The sequence below is a fragment of the Elephas maximus genome, chromosome 19 (genome assembly GCF_024166365.1).
Source record: "Elephas maximus indicus isolate mEleMax1 chromosome 19, mEleMax1 primary haplotype, whole genome shotgun sequence".
Classification (NCBI taxonomy): Eukaryota; Metazoa; Chordata; class Mammalia; order Proboscidea; family Elephantidae; genus Elephas; species Elephas maximus.
Window position 1 is genome coordinate 1,893,771 of NC_064837.1, and position 25,398 is coordinate 1,919,168.

A 25,398-nucleotide genomic window follows, 5' to 3' on the forward strand; every position below is an offset into this window, starting at 1 on the left:
TTAACCCCTAAGGCCTTTTTCAGGTGTGCAAGCCCACCTCCCTGCCTCCACCTGCTGGCTGGTTCTGGAAGCGCCTTGAACTAGGGAAACTCTGGGACTGTCAAGGTCCCTGGGGAGAGGGAGAAGGCCACTGAGGTGGGAAAGTCCCCCAAACTGCTGGGTGGGTGGGGGCGTTGCATACTGGGGACATCTCTTGGTCTGGGCCTCTCCTCTACAGGGGCACCTCACATCAACCCTCTCTGCCTCTTGATGGGGCGACCTTGAGCCACCGCCACCTGGCTGCTGGGAGGGATACGGTGGGGGCAGTTAACTCCCAGGGGAGTGTAGTGGGTAGATGTCAGTGTAGCGGGGCAGGAATCCCCCACCTCATGCCGGCGTCACCCCTGGCCAGACCTCGGCACCCAACAGCTGCCTCTGGTGGCCGCACCCCCACCCTGAGGCCTCAGCAGCTAGACCGGGGGCGGGGGGGAGGAGGGGCTTGTCTCCCCAAAGCAGGGTGGGGCCGTGGTCCAGATGGCCAGCCTCTTGGTGGCCAGCTTGGCCTGACAGGAGAGAGCTGAAGCCCTCTCCCCACCGTGCCGGCTGGGCCAGGCTGGGTGACTGTGGGCGAGACAGAGAAGCTCGCAACCGGCGAGGCAAGGGAGGTTCCTGCGGCTCCTGGGCTGTCAGCGCGCCACCGCCCACCCCACTTCCTCCGACAGCCCGCTGCGCGAGGAGACGCGAGGATCCCAGTGCGCAGCTCACCACACCCTGGCCTCTGCCGTGCGGGGTAAGTCCGTGGGCCGAGGGCCCCCAACCTGACGGTGAAGGATGGGGCAGGGACACCGGGTGGGCACCTGGCTTCCCAGCGCCAAGCCAGGGTTTACGTGAGGCTCCAGCCCGTTCTGCTTGGCCCGCCAGGCCCCTTCCTCCGCTGCCAGGGTGGGCTGAAAGTGGGGTAGGGAGGGACTGGACAGCTATTGCTGCTGGCGGTTGGGAGTGGCCGGCTAAGGTCCCTAAAGAGCTGGGGCAGAATGGCGGGAGGGAGTGAGGACATGACCAGGCTAAAAGGTCTTTGGCTGGGGAAGACACCCCATTGTAGGCAAGAAGATAGTGGGTTACAACTACGAGTCAAGGCGACCTTACATGTCCCAGCCTCCCCCGCTTCTGTGGGAAAATGTTCTGGGTAGGTCCCCAGGGTCTGGGAGAGCCTGAGGCTGGGCCAGAGTGAGTGGACCAGGCCCTGCCCCCATCCAACTTCTCTTCTTCCCATCCTTCTGCCCTCTCCCCTGCCACCTCTGGCTCTTTTTCTTCTTCTGCTTCTGCCCACAGGGGTGGGGTGGAGTGGCACGGGGCTTTCCGCCTCCTGGCTAGGGCTTGCCCCTTGCCACGTGATGGGAGCTGTGGTTCCAGTTTTCCTGTGAGGGTGAAAGTGGGCTGTCAGCTGAGCCCAGTCCAGGGCCCAAGGGTGAGCTGCCTGGCAGAGAGAGCTTGGGGCTCCCTCCCCACTCCCAAGACCCTGGAGACCCTGAGGCATAGAGAAGTGGCATTTTATGCCTTCAGAGAGGAGTCAGACTGAAAATGTAGAGCTGGCCTTGAAGAATTTTGAGAAGATCATGGTAGACCAACATGGCTTCAGACCAGGCTCTGCTAACAGCGGGGTGACCTTGGGGAAGCCACTTAACTTTCTGAGCCTTAGTTGTCCTGGCAGAACAACGAGGGGTTGCACTAGATCAACGATTTTCCAGCGGGTTTCCCCCTGAGCTCCCCATTTGTGCAGAGAGAGGCCAAGGGACTGGCCCTACCCCAGCAAGTGTACTTTTATCTGTTGTGAGTATTGGCTTCTGAGCAAGGTGTTGTTTGAAGAAAGGGTTCTGCTGTTAATGCAGAAGGTGGTTACCTCTGAGCCAGGGGGTGTTAGTGTCTTGGATTTTAGGAAGTCACAGAAGTAAAGTCAAGTGCTTGATTGGAATCTGATGGCTTCTAGCCCTTTTTGTGGGACAACATCAAAGAATGCAGCCCTTTTGGGTGCCTGTTTTCCACTTGTTCCAGAAGGTGAGGCCATCTCATGCCACAGGCCTCCCTCTGGCTGGCTCCTTACCCTCTGCCTTCCCTCCTCCTGCTCACTTCCCCCTCCCGTTGGTTTGAGCTTCCTCCCGCACCGCACCTACTTCACTGACCTTCTAAACACCTCCTATTGCAGGCCCCAGCCAGGCCTTGAACCCCATTCTAGCCTGGGGGGAGAGGGAACCTTCTGACATCTGTCTCTCCACAGAGGTTGGAGCTGGACGGAGCAGCCTCCTCCCCTTAGGATGACTTCGCCCTCCAGCCCTCCTGTTTTCAGGCTGGAGACATCAGATGGAGGCCAGGAAGATGGTACTGAGGGGGACAGAAGAAATCTAGGCCATGGGGATGGGCCTCCCCCCATGGAGTCAGAGTTCCAGAGGGAGGACTGCGACTCTCCCTGTCAAATCAAAGTGAACCTCATGTACCGAAAGGGATCAGGTGCCCGGTGAGGAAACAAATGGGGTGGTGTTTTTTCTGTGTCTGGCCCCTTCCCCTGTTAGGGTCCCTGTGGGGAATGGTAGCAGGATCCACATTCCAATCTTGGGAGATAATCAAGGACATCTGGAAATTTCCCAGGCATTTCTTGGTTCTGCTCTATGGCCGACCCTGTCCCCCAGGGAATGCAGACTCGGGGTAGAGAGCAGTGGCTCCTGCTGGGGGGAATCTGCTCTCTGACTTTCCTGGTAGTCTCTCCACCAATCTGTATATGTGAGCCCACTACTGCCTGGAGCCCTGTGTCCAGTCCAGCGGGGAGCTGCACCTGGCATCCCCACCAACATAAGGCCTGCCACATGAGGCAAGAGGTCCCCATTTATCAGGCAAGTCTACCACGGAAGCCCCTCCCTTCCTCCTTCCTGCCTGAGACATGGCTACCAGCCTTGGCCTCCCAGGCTAGAGCCCCCTGTGCTTTTTGGGCTGGAGGATGGTAGTCCATTTTGGCTCCAGGGCAGGATTGGATTTCCTTATTCCAAATGGCCCACTTCCTTTGGACAGACTCCCCACAGGACTTTAGTCAGACCCAGAGCCTTCTTTGTCATGCTGTGGCCACGTGATCTGCGAGCTGGATGCAGCGTGAGGCAGACATGCAGCCTTCTAGTGTTCAGGAGGCAGCGGCTTGCTCTAAGTACAGTCATGTGGGTGCAGCCATCACCCCACTCACCAGACAGCCACAACCACTACCCACCCACCTGGCTGGCCCATTTCAGGAAGATGTGGGCTGGGGCCTGAGGCTCCTCAAAGCATCTAATACCCTCCCCCCACCTTTGTTTGTCCCTTCACATCTGCTGGTCATGGTGCCTGGAGCCCCAGGGTCAAGTGTGCATCCTGTGAATAGTGGCGTCGCCCAGGAAGGAGTGCTGCACAGCCCTCCTGCTCCCCAGACACTGCTAGATTTGGATGAGGTGCAGGCCCCATTCAGGGTTTGTAGAGGAGATTTCCCAGAAGTTGGGCTCCTCAGTAAAACTCCAGTGAGACTCTGATAAGTCAGTGCTGGGCACACCTGTTACTCCAGGACTTTCGGGGAAACCCCTTGCTTCCCATCTTGGAATCTCTTTGGTGGTGAGGAGTCAGGGTCTGGGCCGTCAGAACCCCAGTTCTGCACTGTGTGACTCTCAGCACGTTATTTTACCTCCTTGTTGGTATAAGTGGGGATTCCTGACTCCGAGCACTAGAGGTGAAGACTCCTCCACAGTCAATCAGTAAGTGCTTTCGGGGAGGAGGAGAGGCTTTTCCCAGTACCCGTCTTGGAGGCCGGAGGTGCGTACAGCCACTCTCAGTCTGTGACCGTGTTGGGACCCAGACTCAAGCTCAACAGCCACTACAAATTGCCTCTACTGAATCAGACCCCTGGTTTGTGAAGTGGGATATTGTGTTTCTTGTGAGACAGAGTATCTCAGCATCTGGGAACAACCTGATGCTGAAAGACCTGTGATGACAGGAGTCCTGGGGATGGTTTGGGTTAGTACCCTGACAGTCCCTCCAGGACTCCAAGCATGTGGGGTCTCCTGGGTCTGCCTAAGGAGGGCAGAGACCCCAGAAAAGCCTCCCTCAGGGTTCCTGGGCCTATCACGGGGCGGAGGAATGGTGCCTGGAGGGTTGGAGTCCCTTCTCCAGCACAAGTCACAAACCACCTTTCCCAGCAGCCAGCCAGACCGAGACCGCTTTGATCGTGACCGGCTTTTCAATGTGGTCTCCCGGGGAGCCGTGGAGGAGCTGGCTGGGTTGCCAGAGTACTTGAGCTGGACCAGCAAATACCTGACCGACTCGGAATACACAGGTAGGCCTATCCTGCAGGACCAGAGGTAGTGTCCTTTGATGGGGCTGGGCCTACTGGTGAGCTGCCTGCCGCCCCCTGGCTGCTCTGGGCATGTCTGCTGGAGGCTCTACAGACAGAGCCAAGGACAGCTGGGCCTCCTGCTTCCACTCACCAACCCCAGCCCATTTCAGTGGCCAAGTGGGTACTTGTGGGCACTCTCAGAGCATTCTTTTATTAATGACAGCATTGTTGTTGTTGTTAGGTGCCATCGAGTCGGTTCCGACTCATAGCGACCCTATGCACAACAGAACAAAACACTGCCCGGTCCTGCGCCATCCTTACAATCGTTGTTAAGCTTGAGCTCATTGTTGCAGCCGCTGTGTCAATCCACCTCGTTGAGGGCCTTCCTCTTTTCCTCTGACCCTGTACTCTGCCAAGCATGATGTCCTTCTCCAGGGGCTGATCCCTCCTGACAACATGTCCAAAGTATGTAAGACGTGGTCTCGCCATCCTTGCCTCTAAGGAGCATCCTGGTCGCACTTCCTCCAAGACAGTTTTGTTCGTTGTTTTGGCAGTCCACAGTATATTCAATATTCTTCACCAACACCACAAGTGAAAGGCATCAAGTCTTCTTCGGTCTTCCTTATTCATTGTCCAGCTTTCACATGCATATGATGCTATTGAAAATACCATGGCTTGGGTCAGGTGCACCTTAGTCTTCAGGGTGACATCTTTGCTGTTCAAAACTTTGAAGAGGTCATTTGCAACAGATTTACCCAATGCAATGGATCTTTTGATTTCTTGACTGCTGCTTCCATGGCTGTTGATTGTGGATCCAAGTAAAAGGAAATCCTTGACAACTTCAATCTTTTCTCCATTTATCATGATGTTGCTCATTGGTCCAGTTGTGAGGATTTTTGTTTTCTTTATGTTCAGGTGCAATCCATACTGAAGGCTGTGGTCTTTGATCTTCATTAGTAAGTGCTTCAAGTCCTCTTCACTTTCAGCAAGCGAGGTTGTGTCATCTGCATAACGCAGGTTGTTAATGAGTCTTCCTCCAATCCTGATGCCCCGTTCTTCTTCATATAGTCCAGCTTCTCAGATTATTTGTTCAGCATACAGATTAAATAGGTATGGTGAAAGGATACAACCCTGATGCACACCTTTCCTGACTTTAAACCAATCAGTATCCCCTTGTTCTGTCCGAACAACTGCCTCTTGATCTATGTAAAGGTTCCTCATGAGCACAATTAAGTGTTCTGGAATTCCCATTCTTCACAGTGTTATCCATAATTTGTTATGATCCACACAGTCAAATGCCTTTGCATAGTCAATAAAACACAGGTAAACATCCTTCCGGTATTCTCTGCTTTCAGCCAGGATCCATCTGACATCAGCAATGATATCCCTGGTTCCACGTTCTCTTCTGAAACCAGCCTGAATTTCTGGCAAATCCCTGTCAATATACTGCTACAGCTGTTTTTGAATGATCTTCACCAAAATATTGCTTGCGTGTGATATTAATGATATTATTCCTAATTTCCATATTTGGTTGGATCACCTTTCTTGGGAATAGGCATAAATATGGATCTCTTCCAGTCAGTTGGCCAGAAAGCTGTCTTCCATATTTCTTGGCATAGACAAGTGAGCATCTCCAGTGCTGCATCTGTTTGTTGAAACATCTCAATTGATATTCCATCAATTCCAAGGAGCCCCCACGTGTCTGTCAGTTTGTTGTAATGTGGGGGCTTGTGTGTTGCTGTGATGCTGGAAGCTATGCCACTGGTATTCAGATACCAGCAGGGTCAACCATGGAGGACAGGTTTCAGCTGAGCTTCCAGACTAAGACAGACTAGGAAGAAGGACCCAGCAGTCTACTTCTGAAAAGCATTAGCCAGTGAAAACCTTATGAATAGCAGCAGAATATTGTCTGATATAGTGCTGGAAGATGAGCCCTCCAGGTTGGAAGGCACTCAAAAGATGATTGGGAAAGAGCTGCCTCCTCAAAGTAGAGTCAATCTTAATGACGTGGATGGAGTAAAGCTTTCGGGACCTTTCTTTGCTGATGTGGCAGGACTCAAAATGAGAAGAAACAGCTGCAAACATCCATTAATAATCAGAACCTGGAATGTACAAAGTATGAATCTCGGAAAACTGGAAATCGTCAAAAATGAAATGGAAAGCATAAGCATCGATAGCCTAGGTATTAGTGAGCTGAACTGGACTGGTATTGGCCATTTTGAATTGGACAATCATATAGTCTACTATGCTGGGAATGACAACTCAAAGAGGAACGGCGTTGCATTCATCGTCAAAAAGAACATTTCGAGATCTATCCTGAAGTACGACGCTGTCAGTGATAGGATAATATCCATATGGCTACAAGGAAGACCAGTTAATATGACTGTTATTCAAATTTATGCACCAACCACTAGGGCCAAACATGAAGAAATAGAAGACTTTTATCAGCTGCTGCAGTCTGAAATTGACCGAACAAGCAATCAGGATGCATTGATAATTACTGGTGATTGAAATGAGAAAGCTGGAAACAAAGAAGGACCAGTAGTTGGAAAATACGGCCTTGGTGATAGAAACAATGCCAGAGATCGAATGATAGCATTTTGCAAGACCAACAACTTCTTCATTGCAAATACCTTCTTTCACCAACATAAACGGCAACTATACACATGGACCTCGCCAGATGGAACACACAGAAATCAAATTGACTATATCTGTGGAAAGAGACGATGGAAAAGCTCAATATCATCAGTCAGAACAAGGCCAGGGTCCGACTGTGGAACAGACCATCAATTGCTCATATGCAAGTTCAAGCTGAAACTGAAGAAAATCAGAGCAAGTCCACAAGAGCCAAAATATGACCTTGAGTATATCCCACCTGAATTTAGAGACCATCTCAAGAATAGATTTGAGGCATTGAACACTAGTGACCAAAGACCAGTGTGGGTGAGGTGGAGGAAGCACATTACAAATCAGTGTGGGTGAGGTGGAGGAAGCACATTACAAATCAGTATATATGACAAGACCCCGTTTATGCGATATATGGCTATAGTTGTGGAATGACATCAAGGGCATCATCCATGAAGAAAGCAAGAGGTCACTGAAAAGACAGGAAAGAAAGAAAAGACCAAGATGGATGTCAGAGGAGACTCTGAAACTTGCTCTTGAGCGTCGAGCAGCTAAAGCAAAAGGAAGAATTGATGAAGTAAAAGAACGGAACAGAAAATTTCAAAGGGCGTTTTGAGAAGACAAAGTAAAGTATTATAATAACATGTGCAAAGAGCTGGAGATGGAAAACCAAGAGGGAAGAACACACTCAGCATTTCTCAAGCTGAAAGAACTGAAGAAAAAATTCAAGCCTCGAGTTGCAATAGTGAAGGATTCCATGGGGAAAATAGTAAACAACACAGGAAGCATCAAAAGAAGATGGGAGGAATACACAGAGTCATTATACCAAAAAGAATTAGTTGATATTCAACCATTTCAAGAGGTGGCAGATGGTCAGGAACCGATAGTACTGAAGGAAGAAGTCCAAGCTGCTCTGAAGGCATTGGCGAATGACAGCATTATCGAGACGTAATTCACACACCATACACCTCACCAACCTCAGAGGATTTTTTGCTCCAAATTTAAATACCTTTAATGTTTGGGCTGATTAGAAAAATAATATTTGTGGACTGCAGAAGACTCAAACAGTAAGGCAGTGCATAAAGCTGAGGGTTAAAACAGCCTGTCATCTTGAGCCCCTGTTAATGGTTTGGGGTACATCTTTCCAGACTTTTCAGAGTATATTAGCCATATATCGCATAAACGGGGTCTTGTCATATATACTGATTTGTAGTGTGCTTCCTCCACCTCACCCACACTGAATCCATCTTGGAGCACTTGCCATTTCAGTACATTTACTTCTAACTCGTCCCTGGGGGGTCAAAACGGCTGCTCACCAAAAGGTTGGAGGTTCAAGTCCACCCAGAGGAACTTTGGAAGAGACGCCTGGTGATCTACTTCCAAAAAACCATCCACTGAAAACCCTGTGGAGCAGTTCTCCTCTGGCACATGTGGGGTTGCTGTCAGAATCGTCTCCATAGGAACTTTTTTTTTTTTTTACTTTTAACTCAGTCGCTTTAACAACTGTAGAGTTTTCCACTGTGAGCCGGAATTGACCCTATGGCAATGAGTTTAGTGGCTTACATGTGCCATAATATAGTTAACTGGATTCTTTGTTGACAGCCATTTAGGTAGTTGGTAGCTTTCAGCCTCAACTTCTTATGTGCCAGGCCCTCTATGTGCTAAACACTTTGTGTATATTATTCCATTTGATCCCTACAATAGCCCTGGAAGGGTTATTCCCATTTTACAGTGAGGAAAACTGAGGTACAGAGAGGTCAAGTGAATTGTCTGAGGAGACAGAGCCATTAAGTGGGAGAGCCACTTACAAATACTGCTCTGGATGTCTTTGTATAGACATCTCTGCACAGAGTATGAATTATGTCTTAGAAACCTGATTTCCAGGGCAGTCGTTTTTAATACCTGTTGGTGTTTTAATATCTGTTGGCTGGAGTGTAATACCCTCCAGCACGGCTATACCTACTCAGGCTCCCACCTGTAGTTTCTACCAATCTTTTTTTTATTCTTCCAAGGGGAACTTAAGGAGCCTGGGGCTTGCTGCATGGACTGGCAGGCAGCCCAGTGGCTCCCCTCCCTTCTCCCACAGAGGGCTCCACAGGGAAGACATGCCTGATGAAGGCCATGCTGAACCTCCAGGAGGGCACCAATGCCTGCATCCTGCCGTTGCTGCAGATTGACCGGAACTCCGGCAATCCCCGGCCCCTGGTCAATGCCCAGTGCACGGATGAGTACTACCGAGGCCACAGTGCCCTGCACATTGCCATTGAGAAGAGGAGCCTGCCGTGCGTGAAGCTCCTGGTGGAGAATGGGGCAGACGTGCATGCCCGGGCCTGCGGCCACTTCTTCCAGAAGCGGAGCCAAGGGGCCTGCTTCTACTTTGGTGAGCAAGCCTTATTGGATAAGTTGCGGTGTAGAGGGGTTGAGGTCCTTCCCTAAGTCACACAGTTAGAGTGTGGCAGAGCTGGCACTTAAACCCAGGTCTGCCTGACACTGAAACCCGTGCTTTTACCCACCTGGCTGCCTGCAAAAGCGATTTGTCTTAACAGCTGTTTTATCCTTATCTGGCCAAGAGGCTCAGCACCAACCCGGGGTGCGGAGTGGGAGGCTAGGATCGGCACATGGCTAGATTGACCAGACAAGGCCTGACTGCCTGAGTAAAGAGGTATCCATGCCAGGGAGCAGCGTGCCTAGGCTCTGGCAAAGAAAAGAGAAAGAGGGGATGTTGGATCCCTGATTGGCCAGACACTGGTCCACTGTGCCTTGGTCAGAGCAGGACAGGGCTGCATCTCCCAGTGCTCCTAGGAAGAGGGGGCAGCTGCCGGAGCAAGGCCTGGGACCATCTTCCCCTTACCATGTGGGCCTGGGTGGGCCAGCTCCCAGCTCCAGCCCTGGGCCAGTGTTTCCTCCTGCTCTGTAGTGCTGTGACCTGATTCCTGGAGGCTTGGCCCTCTGCTCAGAGGAATGAGAGAAGTAGGCAGGTGGAAGGGGGAGGCTCGAGACCCAAGCTACCCTTCACCCCCAGGTGAGCTGCCCCTCTCTCTGGCTGCGTGCACCAAACAATGGGATGTGGTGACCTACCTCCTGGAGAACCAGCACCAGCCGGCCAGCCTGCAGGCCGCTGACTCCCTGGGCAACACAGTGCTGCACGCCCTGGTGATGATTGCTGACAACTCGGCCGAGAACAGCGCGCTGGTAATCCGAATGTATGATGCACTCCTGTGGGCTGGAGCCCGCCTCTGCCCCTCTGTGAACCTTGAGGACATCCCTAACCTGCAGGGCCTCACACCCCTGAAGCTGGCGGCCAAGGAGGGCAAGACCGAGGTGAGTGGCCACCCCCCTCTCCCTCTGCGGGAAGCAGCAGGAGTCAGCTGAGATTTCTGCAGAAAGGGGGGTGGTTGTGGTCCAGGGCAGCGGTCTATACACTTTTTGGTTAAACAGCCTGTTAGTAAGGATAACTCTATGGGGCAGTTCTACTCTGTCCGGTAGGGTCACTATGAGTCAGAACCAACTCGACAGCACCTAACAACGTTAGTAAGAATGCAGCCCTGATGGCACAGTGGTTAAGAGCTCGGCTGCTAACCAAAAGAATCCACTAGCCACCCCTTGGAAACCCTATGGGGCAGTTCTACTCTGCCCTATAGGGTTGCTATGTGTCAAAACCGACTCGACGGCACCTAACAACATTAGTAAGAATGCAGCCTGGCTCCTAACCAAAAGGTGGGCAGTTTGAATCCCCCAGCTGCTCTTTGGAAACTCTGCAGGGCAGCTCTACTCTGTCTTACAGGGTCGCTATGAGTAGGAATTGACTCGACAGCAATGGGTTTGGTTTTTGGTATTAGTAAGGCGTCACTGGGTGGTGCCAACCAAAGGTTGGAGGTTCAAGTCCACTTGGGGGGGCTTGGAAGAAAGACCTGGTGATCTGCTTCCGTAAAGCCGGCCACTAAAAGCCCCGCGGTGCAGCCTTTACTCTGACACACGTGGGGTCACCACAAGTCAGAGTCGACTGGACTGCGAGTGGTTTGTCATTAGGAAGAAAATTTTCGGCATATACCTCTAATATATGCATTTACTCATAAATTACATGTGTATTACTGAACTAATTATATCACAAACATAGAAAATTTTTAAATTGAGGTAAGAAACATACATGAAAGTTTTAATATTTTACTTCTGCTTCCCAATCCCCGAAGCACCTGCTGTGGTGTTTGAACTCCGCTTGGTTGTCCAGAGGTGTGGCCGTGTGGCCTGCACAAGCCACTCCCAGGTCAGGGCCTTTTTCACCCCATCCTCATTTGCAAAATCAAACTGCTACTTGTTGGGGTTAGGGACCCCTTTCTACATCTGCTGAAAGCCCTGGACTCTGAGCTCAGACGTGCACAGGCGTGCGTGCCTGAGAGCCTCTGACCCCGAGGGGCCTTGAGGACCTCTGGGCCAGGCATGTCTCTGCCATTGGAGGAGCCCAGGAAAGGCATAGCTGTGGGCAGGAGGTGGGAAGGAGGAGACAGGCTCTGGGTGGCAGAACGTCTGTGCTGTGGCTGAGCACCTGTGCACCTGTGAGAGCTTATACATACAGAGACAGGTGTGTCTGGGGTGCACATGTGGTGGGTAGCTCTTCAGGGTACTGAGTGCCTCCCAGCCCCTGGCCCAGTAGGCTCAGGCACTCGTCCTGCAGATTTTCAGACATATCCTGCAGCGGGAGTTCGAGGGCCAGTGCCGGCCCCTTTCCCGAAAGTTCACTGAGTGGAGCTACGGGCCTGTCCGGGTGTCGCTGTATGACCTGGCTTCTGTGGACAGCTGGGAGGAGAACTCGGTGCTGGAGATCATCGCCTTTCACTGCAGAAGTCCGGTGAGCCCTCGGGGGCTGTGGGTGCCAGGCATGGGCCTGGCAGAGCTCCCAGCAAGGCTCACAGATCAGGGCCTGCTGGACCACACTGGCCTTATCTCTGTGCCATGGGGCTGTGGCTCCATGTCCAGGTGGGTATCGCCTGGCTCCGGCTGCTGGGCTCACGCTCACTCCACAGTCCAGTTCCAACCAATCAGGGGTCATGCCAGGGTCACTGTGGCAACTCTAGAGGGCCGCCCTGTGACCAGCACCTGCTGCGCCTGCTGTGGAGTAGAGGGAGTGGCCCTCGGTCACTTCATAGCCGGGGGGGGGGGGCTGGGGTGCAGGGAAGCAAGAAGGGATCACTCGGGGCTCCTCCCCCCTGCCCTTGCATTGAGCCCGCCATGAGGTGGACTCCCTGTATACACCTGCTGAGCATACTGTGGCTCTCCTGCTCCCACCCAGCACCGACACCGAATGGTCGTTTTGGAGCCACTGAACAAACTGCTGCAGAGGAAATGGGAGCTGCTCGCCCCCAAGTTCTACTTCAACTTCCTGTGTTACCTGGTCTACATGATCATCTTCACCACTGTTGCCTACCACCAACCTGCCCTGGAAAAGGTAAGGCTCAGGGAGGGGCACATCCTGGAAGATATGATGCAGAGGTCACCATGTCCTTCCTACAGCTGATAACACTGAGGCTTAGGATGAGTGAGTGATTTGCCCAGGCTGTTAGACAGTGGCAAACCCTGGTGGCATAGTGGCTAAGTGCTACGGCTGCTAACCAAGAGGTCAGCAGTTCGAATCCACCAGGTGCTCCTTGGAAACTCTATGGGGCAGTTCTACTCTGTTATATAGGGTTGCTGTGAGTCAGAATTGACTCAAAGGCAGTGAGTTTTTTGGTCTTAGACAGCAAGCGACAGCGTGGAAGCCAGCCCCATCATGGTAGTAACAATCCTAATAGTTCGTACAGTACTTACTGAATGCTCACCATATATGAGAAAGTATTCTAAGCGATTTACATGTATTAACGGGTAGTGCAAACAGTTAAAGTGCTTAGCTGCTAACTGAAGGGCTAGAGGTTCAAGTCCACCCTTGGAAAAAAGGTCTTGTGATCTACTTCTGAAAAACCAGCCTCTGAAAACCCTACGGACACAGCTCTACTCTGCCACGTGGGGGGTTGTCCACATCTACTCGATGGAAACTGGTACTGATAACTTATTTAATGCCCCCAACAATCCTTTGAGATGATGGACTATTAGTAGCCCCCGTTTACAGCTGAGGAAAGGGAGGCACAAAGAGGTTTGGTAACTTATTCAGGTTAACGCAGCTTGTGAGGTGGAGATGGGATTCAGAGTGGGCCAGTCTGGCTCTAGGCCCCTGCTCACAACCGCTCCACTAAGTGCTGCTCAGTAGGCTGGAATCCGGGCTTCCTGTCCTGGATCCCAGGCTCCTCCTTTGGCCCCGTGTGACCCCTCTGTAGCCCAGGCCTGGAGTGGCCCTAGGATCCAGCTCCCAGAGGGCAGGCTGCTGGGGAGAGGACCCTGAGCCCTCGGTCCTGTCTATCTCTTCAGCAGGCTTTCCCCCCACTGAAAGCCACGGCTGGAAACTCTGTGCTGCTCCTGGGTCACGTCCTGATCCTGCTCGGGGGGCTGTACCTCCTCTTGGGCCAGGTGAGGGTTCCTCCTCCCCACCCTACCGCCGTACCCCCACCCCGTGTGGCACCCAGCCAGCCAAGAAGCAAGCTAGGATTCTGCTACAGGGCCCTTAGAGGAAGTTCACCGCAATCCCTCACTTACACGCAAACTGAACCCCACGCCCAGCAGCACCCAGACGAGCCTCCTCATGGCTGAGGGGTGTGGGTGCTGGCCTCCCTCCCTGCTGTGCTTTCCGGGATGCCTGTAAGGTAGCCAGTGGCTTCTATGGTCCCTTGGCAGCGCTGGCGCTGTCCTTCTGGAACTCAGGCTGGAAGCCCTTCCCCCAGGTCCCTTGGTGGGGCCCTCCCCACTCAGGGAATACAGGAGGCTGTGGGCAGGAGGGGCTCAGCCCGCCTCCCCCAGCAGGGCCTCTTCCAGTGAAAAGACTGCGAGTTGAGAGGAGACAGGCCAGCCGCCACGGCACTGAGACCCGCTGGGAGCTGGCAGAGCTAACCCAGTGGCTGCAGTGGTGTGCCCCGTGAGGCCAGGGTCTGGAGAGGAGAGCACTCCTGCTCGCTTGGTGGTGGGCTCTGATCTGGACCCACAGTGAACACTGTCTAGGTGTCTGTGGGTGGCTGCTCTTGTTGGAAAGAGGGCCCAGAGTTTCCTCAGCTTATCAGAATGATTCATGAACCTCTAAAAGTCAAAGTTTCACCCTCTAAGAGGGTCCTGGCTGGGGGCCTCCACACAGACACGCCAGCAGTCCGTCAGCCCACAGGCAGGGAGCGTGGCAGGGGTGGGGGGCCCTGTCCCAGGGACTGGGGCACATGTTCACACCCCTCTGTCCCTCCCCACCCCCCTGCAGCTGTGGTACTTCTGGCGGCGCCGGCTGTTCATCTGGCTCTCGTTCATGGACAGCTACTTCGAGATCCTCTAGTATGTGGGGCCTCACCCTCCTCACCCACTGTCTCTAAGGGCTGGAAGAACAGGGTGTGGCAGAAAACACCAGGCCACTTTAGAGGCCAGGACATGGGGACCGGGGCATTGGGGCCAGAGTGGGGCCAGACCCAGGAGTCTGGGCTGCCATCTCCCATCCTTATGGATCACGGCCACGATACTTACATTTGTTGACACTTACTAGGCACCCATAGAACCTGAGTTCTTTACATGTATTATCTTATTTAACCCTCACAAACCCTGTGAGTTAGGTATTTTTACCATTATGCCCATTTTACAGGGAGGGAACTGAGGCCCACAGAGCTTAAACAACTTGCCCAAGATGGATGGGTCTAATCTCAGATAGACCAACCCTAGCCCCTTCTGCTCATGGAAAGCCGCTCAAGCCATCAGACAGGTGGGAGAGGCAGTGTCAGCACTGGCCCGCAGGGCAGGGCTGCCTGGGAGCTGATCCAGACCCTCTCCATGCAGCCTGTTCCAGGCCCTGCTCACAGTGCTGTCCCAGGTACTGTGTCTCCTGGCCATCGAGTGGTACCTCCCCCTGCTTGTGTCCTCACTGGTGCTGGGCTGGCTGAACCTGCTGTATTATACACGTGGCTTCCAGCACACAGGCATGTACAGCGTCATGATCCAGAAGGTGAGAGGGAGGTGTGGCTCAAGGCAGCTGTACAGGTTGGCTGGATGCAACAGCCCCCTGTCAGGCAGGTAGGCAGGGGCCTTCCCCCACAGCTAACTCGGGCAGAGGGGAGCCTGAGCGTCTGCCTGGGTACCATCTACTGAGACATCTGCTGCGTGTAAGCATAAACATGAACCTGCACACACATGCTCTCAGGGCTGCACATGTGCCTACCCATGCGTGTACAAACATTCACACAGGGACACATGCATCCTTGCACACCCATGGAGCAGAGGATGTGCATATAAGCTCATTGGTGTGTCTGCACCCTGGGACATGTGGGTGTTTGTGTCTTCATTCATTTATTTAGGGAGCACCTACTGTGTGCCAGAACCATTCTAGGGGTTGGGAATCTGGCAGTGAACAAAATAGACAAGGCTTCACTCTCTGAAGCTGGCATTCTAGTGGGGAAACAAAAACACTAAGAAAACAATTGGAAAATTCCAGACTGCTAAATTCTATGAAGGAAATATATAGGATAATAGAATGCAGAATAACTGGGGTGGGGTGGGGTAGGGAGGCTTACTTCAGCTATAATAGTCTGGGATAGCCTCTCTCAAGAGGTGACATTTAAGTTGTGACCTAAAGGACTGATTGGGCCATTGCAGAGCCAAGGGTTAGGGTTAGAGGGAAGAGGGCCAAAGCCCTGAGCCAGGACAGGCCTGGTGTGGTTATGGACAGAGAAGGCTGGGGTGGCTGGACAAGAGTGAGGGAGGGCAGAGGCAGAAAGGGGGTTGGGGAGGAAGGCAGGGGCTAGGAGCCTTGTTGGCCATGGAGGCGAGCCGGGGTGGTGCAAATGGCTAAGCACTTGGCTGCTGACTGAAAGATTGAGTCCACCCAGGCATCTCAGAAAAAAGACCTGGCAATCTGCTTTGGAAAAATCAGCCACCGAAAACCCTAGGGAGCACAGTTCTACTCTGACACACATGGGGTCACCATGAGTTGGAGTTGACAACAACTGGTTTGGTTTTGTTTTTGGAGGTTTTTAAGCAGAATAGTGTGATCTAATGTGGGTTTTGAAAAGGTCCCTTTGCTTTGTGTGTCTGCACAGACGCGTGTGTGGGGGTGTGCATGGGTGGCTGTGCTCGGGGCTGTGTCTGGTGGCTTAGCCACCCACCCCAACTCCTGGGCACGTGTTCCAGGTCATCCTGAGGGACCTGCTCCGCTTTCTTCTGGTGTACTTTGTCTTCCTTTTTGGCTTCGCTGTAGGTAAGGCCCCCCTTGGACCCCACCTATCCCTCGCCCACCCTGTACACCCTCAGAGCTCCTACCCAGACTAAGGACACCCCTCCCTCCCTCCTGCAGCCCTGGTGAGCCTGAGCAGGGAGACCCAGGGCCCCAAGGCCCACACAGGCCTCAATGCCACGGAGGCGGCACATGACGGGGCGGCCCCGTATGGGGGCATCCTGGATGCCTCCTTGGAGCTCTTCAAATTCACCATCGGCATGGGCGAGCTGGCCTTCCAGGAGCAGCTGCGCTTCCGTGGGGTGGTGCTGCTGCTGCTGCTGGCGTACGTGCTGCTGACCTACATCCTGCTGCTCAACATGCTCATTGCCCTCATGAGTGAGACCGTCAACAGCGTTGCCACCGACAGCTGGAGCATCTGGAAGCTGCAGGTGCGACCAGGGGGCCACCTGTCCCCCACCCCAAGGACCCAGCTGAGCCACACCCCGAGTGTGTGCGGGGTCCTAGATCTCCTCTTGCAGTCATTCCGTTACAGGGGTTTTGTGAGGCTCCAATTTGTTTGTAGATGTAAAATGCTTTGGACGGTGCCAAGCACGTAGTACGTGATCAGTATGTCAACTGTTATTATCAGTATCATTATAACCAAGTATTGGCTGAGTCCTACTACTGGTAGGTCTAGGCACAGTGCTAGGTACTGAAGAGACAGCAGAGATCAACATACAGTTCCTGCCCTTGTGGAGTTTATATTCTGTGTTTATCCGTATGTAAGATGGAATCGTTTGGTGGGGGCGTGAACTCTCAGGCTGGTTCAGCCTGGGAGAGTTGGGAGGGGGATAGAGTCCTCTGTCAGTAAAGAGGCTGATAAGACACCCACTACCATGGAAGCAATGGCTCCTTCCTGATTGCAGAAGGGTCAGGGTGGGTCTGGGCCAGCTGGTGCAGCAAAGGCCTTGCCTGGGTGCTGGCTCTGCCACCGGTGAATTGTTGCCGCTTTGGCAAGCGTCTTACCTCCTCTGAGCCTCCTCACTGGCTGGGTGAGTGCACGGGCACATGTGCAGGCAGGCAAATGAAGAGCTGTCCAGGATGTTAAGGGACTCTGGAAGCCTGAACAATGTTACAGCAATAGCAAATGATCTGACTACCCAGCCGCCACCTTCTGCAGATCAGAGAGTGCTAGTGCCCAGCGCCCAATCAAATGTTGGAGCTGGGGTTCAAACCCGCATGCTTATCAGACTCAGGTTATACTGTGAAGTGCTGTGGTGCACCTTCCTGTCCCCCTGGCCCTGTGCGTCCCCTTCCTCCAGGCAGGGCCTGAGCCTCTCTATCTGATGCGTCCTTTGTCCCCAGAAAGCCATCTCTGTCCTAGAGATGGAGGGTGGTTACTGGTGGTGCCGGCCGAAGAAGCAGAGGGTGGGGGTGATGCTGACAGTGGGCACCAGGCCAGATGGTAGCCCTGATGAGCGCTGGTGCTTCAGGTGAGTGAAGTGGGTAGGGCAGACTCCAGGTGGGATGGGGGCGGCCCAGTACCCTGCAGAGAAGGACAGAGGATCCCCAGCCTCCTTGCTGTCCCGACTCCCTATGCCCGCCAGGGGCTCTGCGAGTCTGCCCATGTAGGGGCCCGGGCCCCTCTCCCAGGACAAGCAGTGCTGACCCTTGGGCTTCTGGAGCCTCAGAGCTGCTGTGTGCACACTCAGGGTGGAGGAGGTGAACTGGGCGGCGTGGGAGCAGACGCTGCCCACTGTGCTTGAGGAGCCAGCGGGGGCCCCAGTCCCTGGTGAGTGGCTATGGTGGCCAAAGCGCCTGCCCTGGGGGGGCAACCTCCCCTTCCCCTTCCCCCAGACCTCCACCCCAGCCACCTTGCAGCTCCACTTTATGCTTAAGAGGGTGCTTTCTCCCTTCCTTCCCACCCCACCTCCCCACCAGCCTATCTGTTAGTCCTTCCTCCAGCCCAGCCCTCACCCTGCCCCCATCGCAGCCTCCCCCTCTTTTCAATCACCCGCACTCCTTTGCCCATTCAGTCTGGTTACTGTGTGCCCCACCAAGGCCTGGGTTGAGCCTGGGCACCTTGGTGGGGAACATGTTAGGAGTGGTTCCTCCTGACGCAGCTGGTGCCTAATGCCCGGCCTGCAGCGTGGCTGACCCACCTTCTCCTTTCCCTCCCATATCACCTTCACCCTTCTGTTCCAGTGACCATGCCTGTCCCCACCTTGCTCCCTCCACCAAGGCTGGCTCCTTCCCACCTCTCAGAGGCCCACTCAAGGATTAGCTCTCTCAATGGATGGCATGCCCTTCCTTTCTGGAACCTTCAATAGCTGCCACCTCAAGTCTCCAGTTGGCTCTCCTCCTCTCCTTTTTCTCTCCTTCTCTTTTCTGACAAACTTTACTAGATTACTACTTTTGAATTTGGCCCTAACCTGTCCCGACCCCCCCCCCCCCCCCGGCCCCAGCCCCTTACAGAGGCCTCCTGAGGCACCCAAGCCCTGCTCTAGGAAGGCTCCTCTGCTGGCTTCTGCTCCAAAGCCTGTTCGTTTCCCAGGCCCTGGGCCCCTGACCCTGGTCCCTCTCTGCATGAGACCTTCACATACCTGTCCTGATAGGTGTCCTACTTAAGGAGCCCTCTCTGTGTCTCCCTCCCTCCAAGTTCTGCTGTCCTGACACTTCAATGTCAAGACTCCTAAAGTCACATTTGCAGCGCTCATCTTGCCTCAGGCATTCCACACCCTAGTCCCACACACACTGCCTCTGGGGGACCTCCAACTCAACACTCCCAAACAGAACAGCCCTGGGGGCCCTATCAGGTACATACATGTCACCCCACCCCCTCCTCACACAGGCTGGAGGCTCTGAGCTTCTCCATGTGCTGCCCCCCTCACCTCTCCCTCCCGTCTTGTCTCCCATCTGGTGCTGAGTACCTGCTCACTTCTCAGCAGCCCCTCACCCCTCCACCTGACCCTCAATTCTGCTCCTGCACCACTTAGGGTCTTCCCAGTCTGCATGCACCCAGACCTTCAGACAAGTCTTCCTGCTTCCTCCTCCAGTTCCTCCAATGTAGACAAAAACTACACACAGACCAGGAACCACAATGCCTCCGGCTGCCTGGAGGCTTCACGCCTCAGTGTGGAGGTAAAGACCTGAAGCTGTGATCATCCCCCACTGATCCATTCATGCGACAGCCTGTCCACAGTGTTCCTTGTTTTTTGTTTTCCTTGGCTCCTGCCTCTGCAAGAAGCGCCCTTCCCACCCCTCTGGGTGTCTGCATTGGCTACCTCTGCTATGGGACACATCTCTCTTCTCTGAGCTCCCCGAGCACCTAACCCTGATCTCTCTCCTGCTCTTCAGTACGTCTCTGGTATTGTGGTCTCTGACACACAACCATCACATCTGCCGGCTTCTGGCTCCTGGAGGAGGCCCTGTTGGCCTCACTGTGCCCAGTACCATATCTGGCATAAACAGGGCAGGGGCTGTGGAAGGAGGGAGGCAGGAAGACTGCTGGGGACTTCAGGGTCACTGGCTGTACCTAGCCTCTGGTGTGCTCTTGTGGCTGTGGCCCCTTCTGTGTCTCCAGAGCAGGCCCCCTGGGGACACAACCCAGGGGCCAAGCTTCTCATCTCATTTACAGGCACCACGAAGACCCCTACTCTGGCCTCCCAACATGAGGAGGGCCGTGCCTCAGAGGAAGACCATCTGCTTCTCCAGCCACTGGGGCCGCACTGATGGTCCAGACACAGAAGGACAGCAGGACAGCGCAGGGGTCTCCTCAGCCACACTTGCTGGCTCTGGTGCCCCTGTCCATTTTGGTGGGAAATACATTTTTTCATGACTGACTCTTCTGGAAACATTATTTCAGCAAAGTTGCTGAGCCCCTGACTGGTGATATTTGTGTGTCTCATTGTGCACATGGTTGTGTCTGGGGCTGGGCTGTTCCTACCTCACCTCCCAGGAGACCCTACCTGCCACCCCCAGCCCCCGAGCTGTTCTCTTCCTGGGTGCAGGCAGCTGGCCAAGGTGCTGCACCCACCGTGGCAGACACATGGGGTGAACATGGAGAGTACAGTCACATCCCCTCCCTCTCCCTCTCCCACAGCTACAGCTACCAGGCACCCCTTAAAGCCGTCTCCAACATGCCTCTTAAACCTCCAGTCTCCTTTGTGCCTCTCTGCTGAGTTCAGGCCTGGATTATCACTTTCTCTTCTCACCTGGGTTCCTGCTCAGTTTCCACCCCTGTGAGCCATTCTTTGCAGGGCAACCAGAGGGATCTTTTAAGATACAAGAGAAACATGTTCCCCTGTGCTCTGAAGGTCTGAGAGGCTCTTCCATACCCAAAGAATGCCCTGGCCAGCAGCCCCAGCCCTTCATGGTTTTATGTAGCATTTTCAGACACATTTCCCCCCATCCTTTGGCCCCTCAAGCCCTCCTTTAAGTATTTTTGCCAAATGGTTCTCATGAGGGTTGATGGGCGTTTGTTTGACCCCCTACTTTGCTCTGTCTGAAAGCCTCTGTTATGGATTGAATTGTGCCTCCAAATAAACCAGACCAAACCCATTGCAGTTGAGTTGATTCTGACTCATAATGACCCTACAGGACAGAGTAGAATTAATTCGTTATAGTTTCTGAGGCTGTAATCTTTTAAGGAAGCAGATCGCCACACCTTTCTCCCTCAGAGCTGCTGGTGGGTTCAAATAGCTGTATTTTTGGTTAGCAGCCAATTGCTTAATCAGTGTGCCACCAGGGATCCTTCCCTCAAAAATATGTATCGTAAATCCTAATCCCTGTATCTGTGGTTATAATCCCATTTGGGATTGGGAATGGGTTGTCTTTGTTATGTTAATTAAACAGAATTAGTATAGGGTGTGTTTTGAGTCAATCTCTTTCGAGATATAAAAGAAATTAAAAAAGCATGCTGGAGGGGAGGGGTGGAGATGCCAAGCCACATTAAACTGGCCAGGAGCAGAACCTCAAAAGAGACAAGGACCTTCCTCCAGAGCCCACAGAGAAAGCCTTCCTCTAGGGCCAGCACCCTAATCTGTGGGAAAATAAATTTCTGTTAAAGCCACCCATTTGTGGTCCTTCTGTTATAGAAAAAGTTATAGTTACGTAACTAAGACAGTTAGATAGATAACTAAGACAGCCCCCCTTCCCTCCATTAAAATCCTACACTGATTCTGGAAGCCAGCTCAAAAGCTGCTGTTTTTTCATTCAAAATTAATTGCTCTCTCTTGGCGTAACGTGTGTATAAAATATGAACACATGTAGTTAATATTTTTTAAGTAAGAGACACCCGAGCACGTTTATATGGTGAAAGGAAAGCACAGCACAGTTTCCAATGCAGGCGAGCTGGGTGGATGGGTCTCTCTGAGGAGGCGGGAGAGGAGACAGGGACAGTGGATGCAGATAAACCCGGGGCCGCACTGGGTGTCCTCTAGCTCTTTCTAAAGAACGGCGTTGAAGGTTGTCAGTGCGCAGAGCGTTGAGAGGTTCGTGGATAGTTCCAAGCAGTTGTGGGGGTGAGCGAACTGCGAACGCTTGTTATGAGTGTTGGTCGTTGGGAGTCCTTCCTAACTGTTTATTGCGTGCCAAGCTCTGCACTTTCAAGTGATCCTCATTAAGAACCTTCTGTGGTGCCGGCACTGGTTTTTGGTTTATGGTGCCGATATCTGCATTTTCCAGACGAGCAAACTGAGGCGCAAAAAGGATAAGTACTTTGCTCGAGGCCACACAGACAGGTGGTAGCAGAAGCCGGAACTTCCCACGAAAGCCCTGCGCGCCCAGAAAGCCCCGCGCTCGACCACGTGCGCAGGCGCCCTGCACCCAGCCCGCTGAAGCTGACCCAGAATTCCCGGCGCCGTGGACGAGACCACAGGCCGCCTAGGCGGGGGGTTCCGGGGCGTTAGCCGGAGCGGAAGCTCCCGGGAGCCTTTGCCTCCGTCACCCTCAGTTCTGTGCGAAGTGGAACATTCCGACCGCTTAAGAGCCTTAGTCACGGCGGGCGTGGCCTTTCCGCTGTCGCCATGGAGGCGTGTGCAGGTGCAGCCTGGAGCTGGCAGCTGGCAGCCAGGGCGACAAGGAGCGAGGGTTCTCTAGCTCCCGGGATGGTGTCTTCGGGACGCTTACCTGCAGGAGGGACCCCCGTTCTCTCGGGGGCCTCGGCGCGGCGCGCGGCCCTGTGCACCGAGTCGCGCCGTGGCCGGTCGCCCGCGTGGGCCGAGGCTGACGGGCGGCGTGTCTGGCAGGGCCGGGGCCGCCGCAGCCTGAGGCCGGGGAAGCCGGGCCGCCCAGCCCCGAGGCCGCCGATCCCCGGGGCCGCCCAGCCCCGAGGCCGCCGTGGAGACCGCGCTAAGCCGCGGGAGCTGGGCAAGGTGGGTTCCCGCCCCTGTTGGGGCGCCACAGCGGGCGAGGGTTGTCGTGGGAACGCAGGGCGGATTGTGCGACTGTCCTGATGAGATTGGTAATAGGAAGTGCCGTCAGAAGCGATAACTGACGATATCTGCGTTTGTCTGACTGCAGTCGTCCAAGGCGGGGCAGCTCAGTGAACGTAGCTGCCAGTGTGTGCCCCACACCTATGCCTTGTTTATCTGTTCAAGGTTGCAGTGGCACCGCGGAGCGTCGAGCACAGGAGCAGCGTCCCTCCGTGAGGTGAGCCCTACTCTGCCTCCCCACCCGTTACCTTACGTTGATCCCGACTCACAGCTACCCTGTAGGGCAGAACTGCCCATTGGGGTTTCCAGAACTGTAATGTTTGTGGGATCCGACTGCCATGTGGGTTCCATCTGCTGGGTGGCAGCCACAGCCCAGCGCTTGCCTGCTGATTTAGAAAACGATATTGGAATCATTTCCTGTCCTTGAGCCTAGAGAATGGCCCAGCTGGAGTTGGGCTCCCAAAGACAAAAACTGGGCACTGAGATAAAGACGATAGCTAGAATGATCTTGGAAAATATCTTTTAGGGAACCTTAAACGTAAGCCAATCAAAACAACGCAAAGGACTTTTCACTCCTATCTTTCCGTTAGCGTTTAGTGAACAGAAAATTCATTTGACCAGTGAAGACCCTCCTGACTGAAACCTATACCAATGATTGTTAAGACCATTCAAAATGTAGGATCATAGTTTCTGGCCAGTCTGAAAAGGTGAAGCCTTCAGTGGTTTTGCCCCTTTGTAATGTTTATACTGATGATTCTGTACTGTTCCTTGGACTCAGGCAGACATGGCTGTGCCAGCATGCCTGTCCATTTTCCCATCCTTGCCTGTTCTGTTATGTTCCTTAGATGGGCAGACATGGCTCTGGCAGCATGGTTGTCAGCTTCCCACTTTTGCCTTTTTGAATATATGCTGATTAAAGCTTTCTTTTCACTTTACTAAATTTTGATGTTTTTACCCTATAATACTACAAGGCCACCAGGGCTTCTGAGTTTAATATGACAACCAGGTTCATAATTTTTGTTACCTGAAATATGTCAGCTGACATCTTGGATGTAATTTTTACACATTTAATACCGAGCGAGTTTTTACATCGTGTGAACCCTCAAATAAAAACGCTAATCCTCTGCTGCAGCCACAGTCCTCACCTGGAATTGCTCTTAAGCTGTAGTTTTGTGCAGAAATGCTCATATTAAGACATGTTTGGTCCCTGCTTTTAATGCACATTTAGCTTATTTTCAAGTGATGTCCAGGTGTCAACATCATTAAGGAGAACGGCAGTATTAGGGAGAGGTGAAGTGCTTGACTGCTCTGAAATTGGTAATAGAAAGTACAGCCTGAAGTGATAACTTCCTGCCTGGCTGCAGTTACAAATCCTCATCAGTTGTTGGTGCCGGGAGTAAGCTTACCTGAACTGTGACTTTTAATCTTTTTACTCACCTAGGTTAAAAATTTGACCTGAGTGTCGGAGTTAGGAGCATTGGCCTACTGTGAGGTAAGTGTTTGTCTAGGAGGTAGGTTAGTGGTTGTATGTACCTAGCTTGTTAAATAGTTAATTCACGTGAAAGTGCTGCTCTGATAGGTCAGATACTGGCAGTTTCACAAATCTGTGTAGGCCTTGACCCTTAGAGTACCCCTGAGCCATCCTGACATGGATCTGTGGTGGCGGTGAAGCCACTGTGCAGAGCACAGGCAGGAGAGGTTCCTGTTTTATCCCTCTGCTGCATGATCTTGAGCAAATGACCTGTCTGCTAGATGTAGTTTCTTTCGTCCATGATAACCTTAGACTTCTGAGGCTTAAAACAAGGTGGCCAAGTGGAGGTCACAGACCCCAAGGAAGTGAATTAGGATTTGTTGACTTGGGTGATTAATTCACAGAAAAACAGCTCTACTAAGTGCTTTTTGAGCACTCTTGTTAGCCCAGACTTTTCATTTGTACCTGAGGCTACCGTCATCAGAAATGCCCCCTGCTCTGCCCTTGGTGTGTCTGAGGTGTGTGTCTTTCCACTTCCCCAGGGTTGACAACTGAGTGCTAGAGAATGGGACCTGAAGTGCGAGAGTTTTAGAGCAACCTGGGAGGTAAGCCTTGATCCTAGACAACCAACCACCACGGTGGAATAAATGAAAAGCAAGTGTTAAAACTGATGTGCGGAAAAGGATATCACATGATGAGATAACCCAAAATAGCTGGAATTACCGGCAGAGTGTGTAGTGGTGAACCTGTGGTTTTCTGAAGATACCTTACATGCTGTGATTGAAAGCTGGTTGAAGCGGAAAGTGAGACTGATACCTAGTTTCTTTGCAGGCTGTGTTCCCAGAGGATGACCAGCTGCAGCAGGGGCAAAATTACAGTCCAGGAACCTGGGGCCACCACGAACTTGGACTCAAAAAGCCTCTGCATTTGATCTGACAACTTGTTGGAAACACGCTCAACTGGTTGAGTATCAGCTGAGAAATGTATCTGGCAACTTTTTTCCTAGGACAGGCGCATTTATGAGCCAAGCTGCCCCGGAAGATCTTTACATTTTAATATGTAACTTTGGCAGGCCTGAGTTCTTAAAGCTAAAAGCTATAAATCACAATCTGCCCTAAAGTGTCCCCAGGCAATTATAAAGTAAGGGTTGTAATAAAGGATTGTCTTTGGTCTTGGTTCTTAAAAATGTGTATTTGTGAAGAAAGGGTTATTACTGCTGGGTATTATAGCAATCCAGGTATTATTAGCACTCAAGATGTTCCCCTTTCAGTGATTTTGGGGGAGTCAC

At 52.9% G+C, this 25,398-nt stretch overlaps 1 protein-coding gene, 1 long non-coding RNA gene and 2 other non-coding genes across 8 annotated transcripts; all 4 read left to right on the top strand.

Moving 5' to 3' along the window:
• The first annotated feature begins 488 nt into the window (after window positions 1-488).
• TRPV2 (transient receptor potential cation channel subfamily V member 2) lies at window positions 489-20,765 on the top strand. 5 transcript variants are annotated; one of them, XR_007514119.1, is made up of 16 exons: window positions 489-769; window positions 2,255-2,491; window positions 4,185-4,321; window positions 9,033-9,326; window positions 9,969-10,267; window positions 11,619-11,792; window positions 12,234-12,389; window positions 13,343-13,441; window positions 14,271-14,341; window positions 14,834-14,999; window positions 16,181-16,247; window positions 16,344-16,654; window positions 17,571-17,698; window positions 17,918-17,997; window positions 19,202-19,346; window positions 19,843-19,930. XR_007514119.1 is itself a non-coding variant. In XM_049860452.1 (15 exons), the coding sequence occupies exons 2-15, from the start codon at window positions 2,292-2,294 to the stop codon at window positions 19,935-19,937; spliced, it is 2,277 nt and encodes a 758-aa protein (XP_049716409.1). In that variant the 5' UTR covers window positions 489-769; window positions 2,255-2,291; the 3' UTR covers window positions 19,938-20,765. The 5 variants fall into 5 exon arrangements, 3 of the variants coding, with proteins under 3 accessions (XP_049716409.1, XP_049716411.1, XP_049716410.1); XR_007514120.1 differs by having other exon boundaries at window positions 19,262-19,346; XM_049860452.1 differs by lacking the exon at window positions 19,202-19,346 and having other exon boundaries at window positions 19,843-20,765.
• A 1,463-nt stretch (window positions 20,766-22,228) lies between these two features.
• Window positions 22,229-25,283, top strand: LOC126062271 (uncharacterized). The gene is made up of 5 exons (XR_007514005.1): window positions 22,229-22,579; window positions 22,805-22,856; window positions 24,081-24,131; window positions 24,653-24,715; window positions 24,942-25,283. It is a non-coding gene; the product is annotated as an uncharacterized LOC126062271 (long non-coding RNA).
• Window positions 22,653-22,723, top strand: LOC126063349 (small nucleolar RNA SNORD49). The gene has a single exon (XR_007514289.1). It is a non-coding gene; the product is annotated as a small nucleolar RNA SNORD49 (small nucleolar RNA).
• Window positions 24,800-24,872, top strand: LOC126063359 (small nucleolar RNA SNORD65). The gene has a single exon (XR_007514299.1). It is a non-coding gene; the product is annotated as a small nucleolar RNA SNORD65 (small nucleolar RNA).
• Window positions 25,284-25,398: the final 115 nt, after the last annotated feature.